We start from the raw sequence: 15,675 nt of genomic DNA on the forward strand, positions 1-15,675 counted from the left end.
CCTCTCTCTCTGCCCCTCCCCCGTTCATGCTCTGTCTCGCTCTGTCCCAAAAATAAATTAAAAAAAACGTTGAAAAAAAAAATTTAAATTGCAAAATGGTGACCACCCTAGTATTGGCTACCATCTCCATCCTGGCACGTATTCTTTTTTGTAATGAGAACATTTAAGATCTACTCTTAGCAACGTTTAAGTATATGATAAAGTATCGTTAGCTGTAACCACCATGCTATACCTTAGGCCCCTGAACTTATTAATTTGTAGCTGAAAAATCGTACCATTTGAACAATATCACCCCCATTTTTCTGCCCTCCCAACCTTTGCTAACTACAATGTTTCTCTGAGTGGCTTTTTTAGATGCCATATATAAGTGTTATCAAACAGGATTGGTCTTTTCCTGTGTGACTTGTTTCCCTTAGCCTAATGCCCTCAAAATCGATCCGAATTGTTGCAAATGACCGGATTCCATTTTTTCATGGCTGAATAATATGCCATCATACATATATACCACATCTTCTTTATCTTCTCATCTGTTTTTATTTTATATTTACCTATTCTTGCCCATATTCCCACCAAACTTTGAGGCTGATAATCATATATTAATATGTATATATAGTATGTAGCCAGGAGAGAACTCTCAGGCTGAGTGTGACAATTTCTGTGGTTTCTTTGAAATGCAGAAACCGTGGCTATTTTATTTGAATCCACCTTTAAGTATGTAACTTTCTCATTTCATGATATAAAATAGTATATATACCCCCATGTTCTATCAGGACAAGTCAAGCTATACACTGGGGCTTCATAAATAGACTTAGCAGTTGTAAAAATTTTTTTTAAAAATCGTTATTTTTGTAAGACAGAGCACGAGCTGGGTGGGGATGGGGAAGAGAGAGCAGGAGACCCAGAATCTGGAGCAGGCTCCAGGCTCTGAGCTGCCAGCACAGAGACTGATGCAGGGCTCGAACCCATACGCCGTGAGATCATGGCCTGAGCTGAAGTCAGCCACTTAACCGACTGGGTCACCCAGGTGGCCCTAAATAGACTTCTCACTGAAGCACATTGCTAACACGAAAACTCGTAATTACAAAAAGTGTTCATTGCACATTGAGTTAATACGGGGTGCAAATCAGATGTAATTGGCCTTCACTTTCCTTGGGGGGAGAAGAAGTCCAGCACTGAATATGTCCCGCAGCTTTCTCCCAGTTTCCCCCAGAGCCTGTTGGCATGTTTGCCCCAGGGCCTCACCTCACTGAGCTCTCGCTGACTTTGTGTCCTGCTTTCTCTCCAGGATGAGAGTCTATGCTAAGTCAGTGTTACTGTCACACTGGCTCTTTCTGGCCTATGTGTTAATGGTGTGCTGTAAGCTGATGTCCGCCTCGAGCCAGCACCTCCGGGGACACGCAGGTAAGCCCTTTAAGCTCATGATATGCCACTGAGATCAATTAATAAAACCCTTGCAAACGTCAGAGTCCATGTTTGAGACACAGGTAATTGACAAGAGCTTTTGATGGTGTATAAATAACGGGAGAAAGCATAAAATAATCAGAGCAAAGCAGTTCAGTGGTGTGGTGTTTAAAGAATGTTGCTGCAGACATTTTTTAAAGATGTTTTCCAGGTTTGTTTCTTTTCCTTTCTTGAGTACATTTCCATTCTTACAGTGGTTTTTCTCAAAGAATCCCAGAGAGCCAGCAGCACTTTCTTTGTGCATGTATTACTGCTGTAGCTTCCTTTGAAGGCAGAACATCTTTATTGGTAAACTTAAACACTTCCAGGGCTAGAGCGAAGCTTTCAGATAATCTAAGACCTTTTCAACATGTGTGGAGAAACGATGGTGAAGGGTTTAAAAAAATGAAGAAGAAAGGAAAGAAAAAAGCAGTGGTAGCTTTTGTATGGGACCTAAAATAAGACGTGTCTAAAGTTTTAGAGTATCATCCTCATAATTTCTAGTGAGACCCTGGTCTATACTTTGCTTATTTCTAAAAAAAGAAGAAAATAATCAGTTAAGTATCTGTGTGTGGTTGTGCAGGTGCATGTGTGTGTGTGTGTGTTTGCCCCCATTCCCCTTTCCTTGTTACATCTACATTGAAAGTGGTACATACTTGGAAAGCCCACAGTGAATTGTGTTTTCCTGAGTAATTCACGTTTGTGGACTTATTGCCAGGTAATTAATTTACTGTCTTTGCTTCCATAGTTTGAGGCATGGCAATGCCAGGCTTGCTTTGACGGCTTGGTGAAAAAGTGAATATTGAACCCTTAAACCAGGTATAGGTCAGAATCATGAATTCTCTCCCACAGGTCTTGTGTGTAGAGTTTATCAGATATCCCTACCTTCAGATGTGTAACTGGTTGTGCTTTCCACTCTGTTATTCTGGTGTTTAAAGGTTAAGACATAATTTTAGGCTTCAGATGAGTTTAAAAATCTCTCACAACTCAATTTTCCCTTCTCAAGCGAGAGTTCAGAGAAGAAGGGAGAAATAATTGAAATTTTAATGAATCAGCATAAAATCAATACCATTTGGCTGCTGTGAAGTGCCTACAGCTAGCTGGTCATTGCACTGTGTGTCTTTTGATGAGCTTGTTCTCAGGGATAGAGTGTGTGAAGTCATTAGTCTTATCTGTTTAATTCGTATCTCTTTTCTTGGGTGGAGGTTGAGAGGGTAGCAGTCAGGCAAACCTTTCAGTGGGGCAGGTTATCAAGAACAGATTTCCAGACATCCAGGAACTCAGCTTGCAGCATTGTGTTGGAAAGTGATTAAAAGTTGAAGGAAACAGAGGATGTGACAGAACCTTCAGTTTTTATCCATGTGGCAATCCTCATGTCTTTGAATTTAGAAAAGGTGCAACCATAGGGATAGATATAAATTAAGATTAGAATTATATACACAAGAAGTAGGGACAGGATCTTCCATATGAGCAAAGACTCAACAGCAATCAGGACAGGAAGAAGTCAGAGCAAAGCCTTGGCAAATTCTGCTAAGGAAATGAAATTTTCATTCCTAGGTGATTTTATTTGGATTCTCAGCACGTGCTTCTTGGCTTTTGGGGGCTTCCTTCATCTTTGTGATTTAAATCCCTCTCACCACTGATTGTCTAAACAACCATCAAAGGAGTCAGGACTGGTTCCCTCCTGCAGGGGGCTCTGTTCTCTTATTCTTTTACCGTGTGTGTGTGTGTGTGTGTGTGTGTGTGTGTGTGCGCGCGCGCACGCGCGTGTGTGTTAGATATAGAGATTTCTTATGATGTATTGGCTCACATAACTGTGTAGGCTGAGATGTTCTATGATCTGTAATCTGCAAGGTGGAGGGATTGGATGAGGCTCTGACACATTGGGCAGTGGCATCTACTGAGAGGGTTTGGGGACTGGTAGAAATTTTCACTAATGACCTTCAGGAGAAGCAAGTCTGTGGTTTTCTTCCTAGCATAAGAGCTCCGCTGATAGAAAACTCGGAGTCAGAATCAACAGGAGTGGGGTGGGGGTGGGGGAGGCTGTCTGTACTGAGAGGCTGAGAAGCTCTAGTCAGATTTTTACTCCGCTCTGGATGTAGGCAGCTCCAGAGCAGGAACAAGCTGCAGAGGGTTAACTGCAGAAGCCTGTGCCTGAGTGTCCAGAAGGACTCCTGACACTGTCCCAAGGGCTTTTTGTTTGGTGCTGGCCAATTAAAGGAGCTGTGGCCCCAGGAAACCCTAGTTAGAAGTTTATTGGATGCTTTTAATGGCTTGGATTAGGAGAGTTGCTCATTGATGGTTGCATATAAACAAGGAGAGTTCTTTTGTTTTAACATTTTTTTAATGTTTATTTTTGAGAGAGCATGAGTGCAGGAGGGGCAGAGAGAGGGAGACACAGAGTCCAAAGCAGGCCCCAGGCTCTGAACTGTCAGCACAGAGCCCGACGTGGGGCTCGAGTTCACGAACCACGAGATTGTGACCTGGGTCGAAGTCAGATGCTTAACCGACTGAACCGCTCAGGCGCCCCTAAACAAGGAGAGTTCTTACAACTACTCTCTAAGATGGTGGGGAAGAAGGTGCGACTCACCCCCCTTTTGCAAGATGAGGTGTTAGGTGTGGCTTGTGGTTTTCATTTCATTTCAAGCATTAAGAAGCCAAACCTAATAAAACCCCACCTACTTTTCCTAGGATAGGTGGTGGGAGTCTTTCTTTAAGGCACATGGCATTCATGGACAGAAGTCCACAAGTGGTGTTTCTAAGGAATTAGAAAACACAAAAGACCATCCTTCTTTGTTTTTTAAGGTCTTACTTGATGTAATGATGGAGTGTGAGACCACATGGACTTGTGTAGCCTCAAACAATAGAAAAGGTGAAAGGGTCAACTGCTAGGTCAGTTTCTTTTAAAAGAAGTCAGAGTTAACTCTGTTACTTCTTCAACTAGCGATTTGTCTTTTTCTTCTTTTTCCTCTTTTTTTCCTGTCAGTAGCACCGTTTCCCCGCAAGAGGGCAGCAGACAACATGGTGGAAAGGTGCTGCCAGCTTCAGAAACTTGAGAAGCTTGTGGAATTAGTACTGGGGGGAGATTTGCAAAAGTTTCATCCAGTGTAGACATGATGAGTTTGGGATGATAAACACCCTACGACCTTGAGATTTATTCCTAGGAGAAATTGGACACTTCAAAGAAATTTAAAATTCCCCTTAGAAGTTGGATGCTTCTTCTCTGATGTAACATCATAGCTTCTTTTCTGATGTAACAGTTAGGAATGTAGGTGCTGCTGATTTGCAGATTCATTTCAGTGGCTCTATTTCCCCAGGGAGCTTTAAGTATGACCTGTTTTGGGGTTTTAAATGACAGCAGATGCTGTGGTGCTTAGCTGTTATTTAATATAATCTGCTTTGGTGTAAAGCCTCCTATGTGCTATACTCTGTCCAGGTGTAAATAGGCCCTGACTAATTGGAACACACGTGAGAATGAAGCCATAAAGGGAAGCAAGTATTTGGACTCTCAAGTCAAATATAATCCTGATTCTGCACGTATGGCTGTGTGGCTTTGTCAAGACCACTTAACCATTCTGAACCTACTTCATCGTCTGTGAAAATGGAACGTTCTATGTATTTACCTTACGAGGTTATGGGGATGACAGAATGAGAAAAAGTAGGCAGATGGATTAGCACATGGTAAACACTCCATAAATGGTAGCTATGTCTGTATTTAGAAGCATCCAGAATGAGAGAGAGCCAGTCTGGAAACTTTCATCTTTGAGGAACGGCTGGGAATTGTGTCGGTACAAGGAGATAGATCAGTGCCTTGAGAGGTCAAAGCTTTATCATGTACAAGAGAAAAAGGCTTGTTTTTCATGGTTCTAAAAGGCTGACCATGATGAAGAGCATTGCTTTATGAAGACTGACGTTTCGGCTCAACTTGAAGAAAGCAGGAAAAAAGGAATTTCTAACAAGGCTGCAGGAAGCTGGGGACAGAGTGAACTGGAGGTGCTGGAAGCTGGTCGGGTGATGAGAATTGTGACAGGTCTGAGATCTCCCCCTACTTGCCAGCTAATGAGTCTGCCAGTCACAGTTTCCTGGGTGCTGGCAGAAGACATGAAATGCCTGGGTCAGATACAAGGGATTGTACTGTTCGTGGTGCAGTGAGCTGTGGGAGTTTCACGTGTGCTTGGTTCCCCCTTCTGTACTTGGGCGGATTATCAATTCCGTTTGGGACTTAGTCTCCTCTGTAAAGTGGAGATAATAAAATATAAAAAAAAGAGTCCCGTTAGGTTTGTAACTAGGGGTCCACCACAGGCATACCCTGTTTGATTGTACTTGGTTTTCTTGTGCTTTACTGAATTGTTTTTTCTTCGTTCCTTTTCTTTCTTTTTATCTTTTCTTTCCAATTGAACGTCTGTCGTAATCTTGTGCAAGGAAGTGTACTGGCACCATTTTTGCAATAGCATTGGCTCATGTCACATCTTTGTGTCACATTTGGGTAATTCTTGCAATATTTAAAACCATGTCATTATTGTATTATGGTGATCTGCAGTCAATCAGTGATTATGACTCACTGAAAGCCTGGATGATGGTTAGCAATTTTTGTAATAAAGTATTTTTAAGGTATGTACATTGTTTTTTAGACCTAATGATAATATGCCCTTCATAGATTATAGTGTATTGTACGCATAATTTTTATATGCACTGGGAAACAAAATCCTTTTGTCTTTATTGTGTCGTTGACTTTATTGCAGTGGTCTAGAACTGCCCCTGCAGTATCTCCGAGGTATGCCTGTATTCACGTCTTGAAAGTGCTAAGAATTGTGTTCCACAGTTAGTGCTCAATGAATGTTAGTTGTCTTTATTGCAACCTGCCTTCTCCTTTTAAACGTATTCTATTTTATAGCTATCTGTACTGTCGAAATTTATGGTAATTTAGGTGTCCTGTTTTCCGTATTATAAATGATGATGAAAATTTGAATGTTGTGGTTCTATGATTTGGTGTGTCAGGGAGCAAGAATATCTGGTCCCCTCAAGGTCCTTCTAGCTGGATTAAGAATCAGACTGACACGAGACAGATAAACAGGAGAAAATAAAATTTAATAGGCTATGTATGGGGAATCCGTACAGACATGGAAGTTACAAAGCCAGGCAAAATGAGGTGTGTCCATCATTCTGAACTAAGAAGTGGGTAGGGGTCTGGGCCTTCAAAGAGAAGGAATGCAATCCTTAGGAAGAATGAAGCAGTAAATGTGTGGTAAACAGATATTTGCCGGGTTACTCAGGAACAGTGGGTCATAGACAGTGTTCGTGGACCAGGCCTATTCTTCTTCTCTACCATACCTGGTTTATATCATAACATAGTTACTTCTGGTGATAGCTCTCTTCCTGGAGCAGGTCTTCTATCAAAAATCGTTTTACACAGTTTTCATGGGGAGTTAAAGAGCTTTACTTAATCCACTGGGTCTTGATTGCTTTCAACTCAAAATAACCTTTATGCCAACGTGGCCCATCTTGGGGGTGGCCAGCCCTTACTTAGCCCCTACAGGTGCCTTGTGTTATTTTTAACTTAGGATAAATCGAAGGATAGTTATTGAATCTAAGTTTGAGCTCATGTTTCTGGCTCCTATAATGGCTGAAATTTTACAGGAACTCTGCAGGTACTTTTGATTGGAATGACTAATTTGGCCCTAATTTTCTGTAAGAAATGTCTTTCTTTCCAAGATAATAACTAAGTGGGGAATGCAACTTCTACTACAGGAGTTATTTTGATGAGGCTCAAATGCAACTTACTTGTGAAAACTGCAAATAATAAAGCTGCATATGTAAGCTACTATTGTTTACTTTGCAGACTAAAATGAATAGTACTGATACAGATGTTTGGAAAATGATTTGCGTGTGTTGCCGGAGTTCTGACACTAGGGGGCAGGCAAGGCTCAGAAGAGCTCAATAGCAGAACGCAAGCCTGGTCTACTGCGTGGTGGTCCAGTAGAAATATGAGAGCTGCATATGTAATTTTAAATGTTCTATAACCGTGTTAAAAAGTTAAGCGAAATAGGTGAAATTAATTTTATGAATACGTTTTATGTAACCTAATATATCCAAAATATTATTTCTACCTGTGGCCCTGGCCATATTTCAAGTGCTCCATAGCCACATGTATTGTGATAAATAGCACAAGCTAACACATTGGGTCTGAACAATACTTCCTGAAAGATGAGAATTATGAGTTATTTGCATTTTCATGGGTCACTTGTAGGGCACAATGTTTTATCTGTGTTTTACTTAATTTGTTTTTATGTTGTATTTAGTTTTCCCCCCTCCCCCCCATGACTACTTCTAGGTTTATGGAAGATGCTAGGTAAGTGGGGTTTGTGACCTCTGTTCATAAAGAGTGGGGAAGATCGTTTCATTTCCTCATCACTGCCTATGTGACCATTCTTTGCAAGAGAATACTTTTAGGAAGAGTGAAGTCTCAAAATAATTTGAGATAGAGTGAGTGAGTGAGTGTGTGTGTGTGTGTGTGTGTGTGTGTGTGTGTGTGATGGCTCCAGCCAGTAAGTCTTGAAGTTACTCCACGGACAGCTTCTTTTGACCAATACTGGGCCTTTACCCCCTCAGGTGCAATCTGATGATGCAGTTTCAGTACGGTTTCTTCCATAATTTCCCTGTCCTCCTCCTGCCCCACCTCCAGCAAATGGTTTCTTTATGGACGCAGCTCCACAGGCAAATCCTTTGTTTTATCAACAAGAAGAAGGATTGTGGAATGGTCAAAAAGCCTCTGTTTGGGCGGTGATTGATAAGGGTGTCTGTATGATGATGCCTACTTAATTCTCTCTCTGAGGAGCTATTACACGATCAAAGGCAGAGGCTTTTCACCACAGCTGCGTTGCGTCTGAATCTTGCCAGGTGGAGCCCAGGCAACTGTATTAGCTAATAGCTACCTGGTGAGTGTTCAGGCCTGGGGCCAGAGATGAGAATCACTGATTTGGGAGGAAAAACAAAGGGAGACTCTTGCTCTTACCAAGCTCTGGTTTCATCCAGGCCTGTTGAGTCTCCATTTTAGCCTTAATGTGCCACAGCTGGGCTGATAGAGGGATATTTTGCCTCTAAAAAGGTGACTTCCATCTCCACTTTTCGGAAGGACTGTGAATAAATACTCATTTTGCACCAGCACGGTCATTCCTGGGTGCCGAAAGCCTCTAGCGTCCATTCACCTACCTTGTACCCTACATTGTTTTCCTCCAGTGCCATCTTGATGGGCTTTTCAGAACCTTGGCATTTAATATGAAGGGAAAGGAACAGATTACACGAGGTGTTAATCTCCGGCTTCTTCTGACGTCCTCAGCTCTAAGTTCAAGTCCCAGTGCTGTCGGCAAGGTCAGCCTTGCAAAATGCCTGACAAATGAGCAGCCTTCACATCGTTTTTCGAAGGAAGGAAGGGTTGTTTCACTGACTGGAGAGAAAAGGATTTCAGTTCCTTAAATGAGCTGGGGAGTCACCCTACTTGGCAAAGCAGACTTTTCCTTCTGCCCCCTTTTGAGTCTTTGAGGCAGAGCAGGCAAAGATCCCGCCTTTGAAGAGTTCTCTGGGTAGTTAGGAAAAAGATTCTCCTCACCCTTGAGAAGAAAGTTCCTCTTTCCTCTTTCAAGCCATGCAGTTAAACTCATCTAAACAAAGCCTACAATTTGGGGTTTAAAAGCTATAGGTCAGTATCTCCTCTGGATGTCAGTGCTATATAAGGAAATCAGAATCTTTTGTCCCATATAAAGAAAATGAAATCATTGGTAAAAAGAGTCAGGAAGGGTAGAGATGGGACAGGAAGAAAAAGGTTTTGTGTTTTCTTAGGTGTAGTTTGGATGCTTGAAATATTTTGCCCCATATGGTGGTCTCACAATAGCACACAGGAAATAATGTTATTGAAGAGATGTTCAAAAAGCTACTAGAAATGATTGATTGTTTATGAGAAGGCTATGTGTGTATACAGAGTTAAAAAAAATTTCACTCTGGGGCGCCTGGGTGGCTCAGTCGGCTGAGCGTCTGACTTCTGCTCAGGTCATGATCTCACAGTTTGTGAGTTTGAGCCCCGCGTTGGGCTCTGTGCCGACAGCTCAGAGCCTGAAGCCTGCTTGGGATTCATATTCTCTCTCTCTCTCTCTCTCTCTCTCTCTCTCTCTCTCTCTCCCCCCCCTCCCTCCCTCCCTCTTCCTCCCTCCCTCTTCCTCCCTCCCTCTCTCCGCCCCTCCCCTGTTCACACTCTGTTTCTCCATCTCTCTCAAAGATAAATAAACATTAAAAAAATTTAAAAAACCCAATTTCACTCCTAATGTCATGTGCCATCAGTGTTTGTGTTTTAGGGAATGTTGGAAATCAGGTGAGAACTGTAACCCATTTAAACAAGACTAGGAGAGCTTGAAGGTGGTGACGTCTCCAATTGGGTTTCCTGTTTCTTACCTGTTTGATGTGAGTTACGGGGTCTCAAGGTCAGAAGGGAAAATAATAGAGAACTTTGTTTCAGGAAAAAGATATTATGAGCATGAAATGAATAAAATGGGAGTATCCATAGTATTACTAGAAGCAGGTAATTTTTTTCTGGTTCGTCACTGACCTTTGCTACCTGCTAAAGGACTAGAAATAAATACCTGAAGTCTGGGGGTGGAGGACTTGAGCAACCTGAACTTGGTGATGGATGAAGGAGAACATAGTTGTGTGTCTTCTTCCTCCAAATGAAGCACAATCACAGAAGTTGTTGTTTGGAAAGCATTTGCAAGGGATGGTGGAAGGCACTTCTTCCAACAGGAGCTTTGAGAGCCTGGGTAGATTTGAGTCAGGGAAGTGAATATGTTTCTGTTTTCTCTACCCCTTCACCAGATGTCCTGCAGTGTCATCCTAAAGACTTCCAAGTAGTGTTGACCAGCGGACGATGGGGAATTCCAGTTGGCAGTATTACATGGGCTTAAGCTGTTGCTGGCCAGTCGTATCCTGTAGGAAATAACGCCTGTATGTAAAGAGAGAGGGCAGCTTATTATTTTCCTAGTTAGCGTACTTTTAGGGCACCACCTAGAAATTTGAAACATCCACAGAATGGCTAGATCAGCGTTTGGTTGCCAGGGGTGTGTGTGTGTGTGTGTGTGTATGTGTGTCTGCTCCTGGAGAAAAATTCAGGGGTTTGATCTCTCCAGGTGGGAGCAAGAAGGTTATTAGCCTGTCCTTTCCACCCTGTGTTGTGCTGATGTTGAATTTATTTTACAGTGAGCCTCACTTGCAACTCTCAGGGGGTGTGTCACACGTCAGAACCTGGATTGTTTCTGAGTCACTGAAACCTTAATTTGAACCCTATTAATTTTAGAGTTTGTGATGATCCTGGAATGATAGGGATGACACTTACCCATGTGCTGTCTATGAAAAGAGATTTGCTAAGCAAATAAATAGTGTAAATATATTTGCCTGGGAGCTGTTGAAGTTATCTTAAAAAATTGTCAAGTTCTTTGGAAGCATTTATTTAACGTGAAATCAAAATGCTTGTGCCTTTGCTCTGTAAAGTCCTAGCTATGTGAGTTCCTAAATAGCAAAGTTATTCATTCTCTTGGAGCCTCAGTTTCTTTTTCTTGGAAATGGGCCTAGCAACGTGCCACATTTCAAAGTGTTTTTGTGAGGTTTTAAATTAAATAGTTCATATAAAGAGTTTTGGTCTTATGTTTGGAATGTAAAGCCCTTCTTTTAATTGCATTTCTTCTTAACAGCTTTATTGAAGTGTAACTGACGTACCGCGAATGGCACATTTAAAAGTGTATAATTTGATAAGTTTTCTCTTTTTTGAGAGAGAGAGAGAGCGCGTGCGCTGCATGCGTGTGAGCTGGGGAGGGGTGGGGGGGGGGAGAGAACCTTAAGCAGACTCCATACCCAGTGCACAGCCCCACATAGGGCTCCATCTCCGGACCATGAGCTCATGACTAGAGCAAAAATCAAGAGGCAAATGCTCAACCGACCGAGCCACCCAGACATCCAAGTTCGTTAAGTTTTAGCACATATATGTACATCATGAAACCATCTGCACGATCAAAATGATGAATATATGCGTCACCCCTGAAAGAGGTTTGCCCCTCATGATAACCGGTACCTCTTGCCCCCGCCCCCACCATCCCTAGGTAAACTACTGATCTTTCTGTCATTAGAGATGAGTTTGCATTTTGTAGAATTGTGTTTAAGTGGAATCATGCAGTATATATTTTTTTCTTCTTTGATTTCTTTGGGCATAATTGTTTTAAGTTTACTTATTTTTTGAGAGGGTGCATGCATGCGCAGGGGAGGGACAGAGAGAGAGGGACAGAGGGTCTGAGGTGGGCTTTGTGCTGACAGCAGAGAAGCCCCATGGGGGGGCTCCAACAAACGAACCACGAGATCATGACCTGAGCTGAAGTCAGACGCTTAACTGACTGAGCCATCCAGGTGCCCCTCCGTGTGCATAATTGTTCTATGATTCTTCCGTGATGTCGTGTGTATCAGCTCATTTAAAAAAATTGCTGAGTAATTCCATTGTTGGCCACACACTGTTTATCCATTCACCTGTTGATGGACATTTGGGGTGTTTTGCAGTTTGGGCCATTTCAGAGAGAGGCCTTATGAACATTTTGTACAAGAGCTTATGTGGACCTAAGCTTTCATTACTCTTAAGCAAATACCAGGGAGCACAATGATTGGTTCGTGTGGTGGATGTATGTTTGACATTTTAAGAAATTGTCAAACTGTTTTCCAAAGTGGTTGGGCCAGCCCCCAACTCCCACCAGCAGTGAATGAGAGTCTCAGTGCCTCATGTTGTTGTGCACGCCTGGTAGACTCTGTGTTTTTATTGGTGGGCTTTTCACTAAGTTTGCAGTGATACCCTACGGTGGTTCTCATTTGCTTTTCCTAATGACTGATGATGTCGCACCTGATTTCCATTGCTGTGTGTATCTGTGGTGAAGCGTGGATTCCAGTAATTTGGCCCTTTTTCAAAAGTAGGGTTTGTTTTTGCATACTGAGTTTTGAGAGTTTTTTATGTATCCTTGATATAATTCCTTCACCAGGTAAGTAAATTGCAAATAATTTCTGTCAGTTGGTTCATCCTCTTAGTGGTGTCTTTTGAAGAGCATGTTTTTTTTTTGTCGTTTTGATGAAGTCCACTTTCCCAGTGTGTGCTTTTCTGTATTGCGTTTTTGATGTCTTAGGAATGGTTGTCTCTAACCCAAGGTCACAGAGGTTGTTTTCTAGAAAATGTTTTAGCTTTAGGCTTTACATTTAGGTCTGTGATTCATGTGGAGTTAATTTTTGTAAATAATGCACCTAATGCATTTTTAGCAGGTAAAATAAAAATATTGCCAATTATAAATTCTCCTCTTGTTACCTAGGTGAAGTTGCTGAGAGTACTTGAAAATAATAAAATCATAGATTTATTTTTAAATTACTTAGGCATGTTAATAAGCCAGACTGATATGACCACTCTAATTAGTAAGTTAAAATAATGGTGTGTCATAATTTAAACCATACAACTTTTTGGATAAAAATATTTTAAATTACATCTGTGTAGTTCTAATGCCTGAGAACGCCTGCCAGGAGACCCACCTTTCTTCCAGGTTTAGACAGTAACTAGTTTTGTAGACCATGAAATATTACTATGATAAATTTCTGAATTTCTTGGCCTCAGTTTCTACAGCTGTAAAACACAGAAGTTAGATGAGTTTTTAAATTGACAATGTGTAGATCTGACTAGGAGAGGGGCAGATTCTTATGGGTCCTTCTATCCATCTTGGTAGCAATGACAACATTAGATAGATGTCCCCCATCTGTACGTATCTCATTTTTCTTTTTTTTTTTTTAATTTTTTTTTTCAACGTTTTTAATTTATTTTTGGGACAGAGAGAGACAGAGCATGAACGGGGGAGGGGCAGAGAGGGAGACACAGAATCGGAAACAGGCTCCAGGCTCCGAGCCATCAGCCCAGAGCCTGACGCGGGGCTCGAACTCACGGACCGCGAGATCGTGACCTGGCTGAAGTCGGACGCTTAACCGACTGCGCCACCCAGGCGCCCCACGTATCTCATTTTTCAAGCGTGTGCTGATGGCATTTTAATGGAGAAAAAAGAAATTGACTTAAAAGGGCTTTGATTTTCTATTAATGCTGTGTCATGGGTGCCTTTTTGTAGTCAGAGTGCAACAATGCACCTACTGTCTCGTTGGAAGTAGATTGTGACCTTTATTTTTAGGAGTAAAATGTATTCACACTCAATGTAGCTTGAACCCTCTAGCTCAATGATCTATTGCTAAGGTGCTCGTGAGCATTGAGCTGTAGTGAGGGCGTGGTCACAGATAGGTCAGCAGTTGTGGCCAGTGGGTTTCATCATCGCTGAGATGCCAGTTCAGATGGTTCCAATCCAGGATGACTAAATACCTGCATTCTGCTCCCTGGCCCCTGACAGTGTCCCTTATCCTGCTTGATCCACGTTGCTGATGGCTCATAAGGGGGCATGTGTGGCAGATAGAGTGCTGCATTTCACAATTAGAAGATATTTGTAGCTTGAGCGTTCCTGAAGGATAGAATTAGAATCTCTATGAATATTGTGTAATAATATGTACTAGTTTGGAAACCCTCAGGAACATGTTAATCAACAGGTTAATTAGGGTAAAAATAAACATCCTTGTAATGACTGTCATGTGGTCCGTGTGCCACTCTATGCCTATTTTTACTAACAGCGACATATGAATGTGCATGTGTCCTAAACACTGTTTAAAAATGTAGCTATTTTACTTTGCAATCCCATGAATTTTATTTTATCCATTTCCAATATTTGTTTTGAGAGGAAGTTTGCAGGTTTCACCGTGGCCTGAAAAAGAGGAAGATTTGCTGTGTTTACAGCCACATCCTTGTCTCCCTGCCCTTGTTAACAAGCCCAGGGTCTTGGTAAGGGGTCCTGGAAACACAGGCCACTAGTGGCATCCACGGGGAGCTGTTTCCCTCTAGGGCAATTACTTGATGGTTGTGTGGCAGGCTGGCCTGTCACCACCTCAGGTGTCAGCAAAGATAAGCTTACTCTTGGACCAGCTGGGAAAGGCCGTAGGGGATACGTCAGTCAGCACCATGCTAGGGGAAAGCTCCGGTGCCATAGTGCAATATTGGCACATGGAGCTTGTGTGTGACCCATTTGGGGGGACATCGGTGGAGTTTATTGGCCCTCATCAGGTATCCAGTAAGTTGAATCTCCACGGCTCCCATTCTTGTTCTCAATTTGCAGTTCCAGCAGGTGGGAGTCAAGATGACAGGTCACAGGTGGCTTGGTTTTCTGGTGATTCCTAGTGTCCCTTCCTGCCCATTTGTGGAAAGAGAAATAAGGGAATGCTTGAAAACTTGCAGGACCATGGCCTTGCCGCAGAGGGTGTAGAGCTGAGCCCAGGGGAGGTGGGCTCACGCCCCTGCATGGCTGCCTAGAGCAGCGTGTCCTTCCATCTCCCGGCTTCCTGTGGTGGTGGCAGTGCGTTCATTGTTTTTCATTGCATGGGTGTGCACGTCTTTTGCGGCCTTTATCACTGGGCATGAAAAGGATTTGTGTCTTTCTCCTTTCCAAGGCAAAGAATTCCAAAAGGATGGGCACGGGTATCTTATTTTTGCTTCACAGGGTACCTGGCACAGTATGATTTGTTTTAAAAAATGGAGCGAATATTGAATACAATAGGCTATTTTCTCATGTAAAGTAAAATTTCTCAGGGCTTGTCATCTCGGCTTTTCAGGATGTAAGTGGGAAAGATTTTCCCGAGTTAGTTCCTGAGAGTGAGTAAAGAACAGACCCAAGATTCGAATTGTTGCCGAACATCCCATAGCGAGCGGACACCCTCCACAGGTGACTTCATTCTCTTCGCAGTGGACATTGGGTTGCTCCAGTTCTCCACTATCCCAGAGCCAAACCAGAAGAACACCAACAAAAGTGCGTTGGTGATCCATGTATGTGTCCCTGTATGGACCTGTTCAGAAATTTCCCTGGGATATATGGATGGCTGGGAGGAATTGCTGGGTTGTGTATGTGTGGGGTGCAGATGCCACATTACAAAATATTAATTGGTGGCAGGCCACGGTGGCCATTCTCCTTTCTAGTCCCAGAGGCTGTGGATGAGATGTCTTCTTTGAAAGGGAGGAATTTGAAGGCAAAGATTGTGGAAAAATAATTTCTGGGCTTCCCTTGATCCGTTTCAGGGTCACAGCCCAGTGATGAGTGTACG

General features: G+C 42.5%; 1 protein-coding gene across 3 annotated transcripts in view; it reads left to right on the forward strand.

Moving 5' to 3' along the window:
- TAFA4 (TAFA chemokine like family member 4) overlaps positions 1 to 15,675 on the forward strand; it is a 174,539-nt gene that overhangs the window by 51,036 nt on the left and 107,828 nt on the right. For all 3 annotated transcript variants that reach the window (XM_058726231.1, XM_058726228.1, XM_058726229.1), the window contains exon 3: positions 1,286 to 1,401. In XM_058726231.1, coding sequence (XP_058582214.1) covers positions 1,287 to 1,401 — 115 coding nt within the window. In that variant the 5' untranslated portion in view covers position 1,286. The remainder of the gene's footprint in view (positions 1 to 1,285; positions 1,402 to 15,675) is intronic.

This window comes from Neofelis nebulosa, chromosome 4 (assembly GCF_028018385.1).
Source record: "Neofelis nebulosa isolate mNeoNeb1 chromosome 4, mNeoNeb1.pri, whole genome shotgun sequence".
Taxonomy (NCBI): Eukaryota; Metazoa; Chordata; class Mammalia; order Carnivora; family Felidae; genus Neofelis; species Neofelis nebulosa.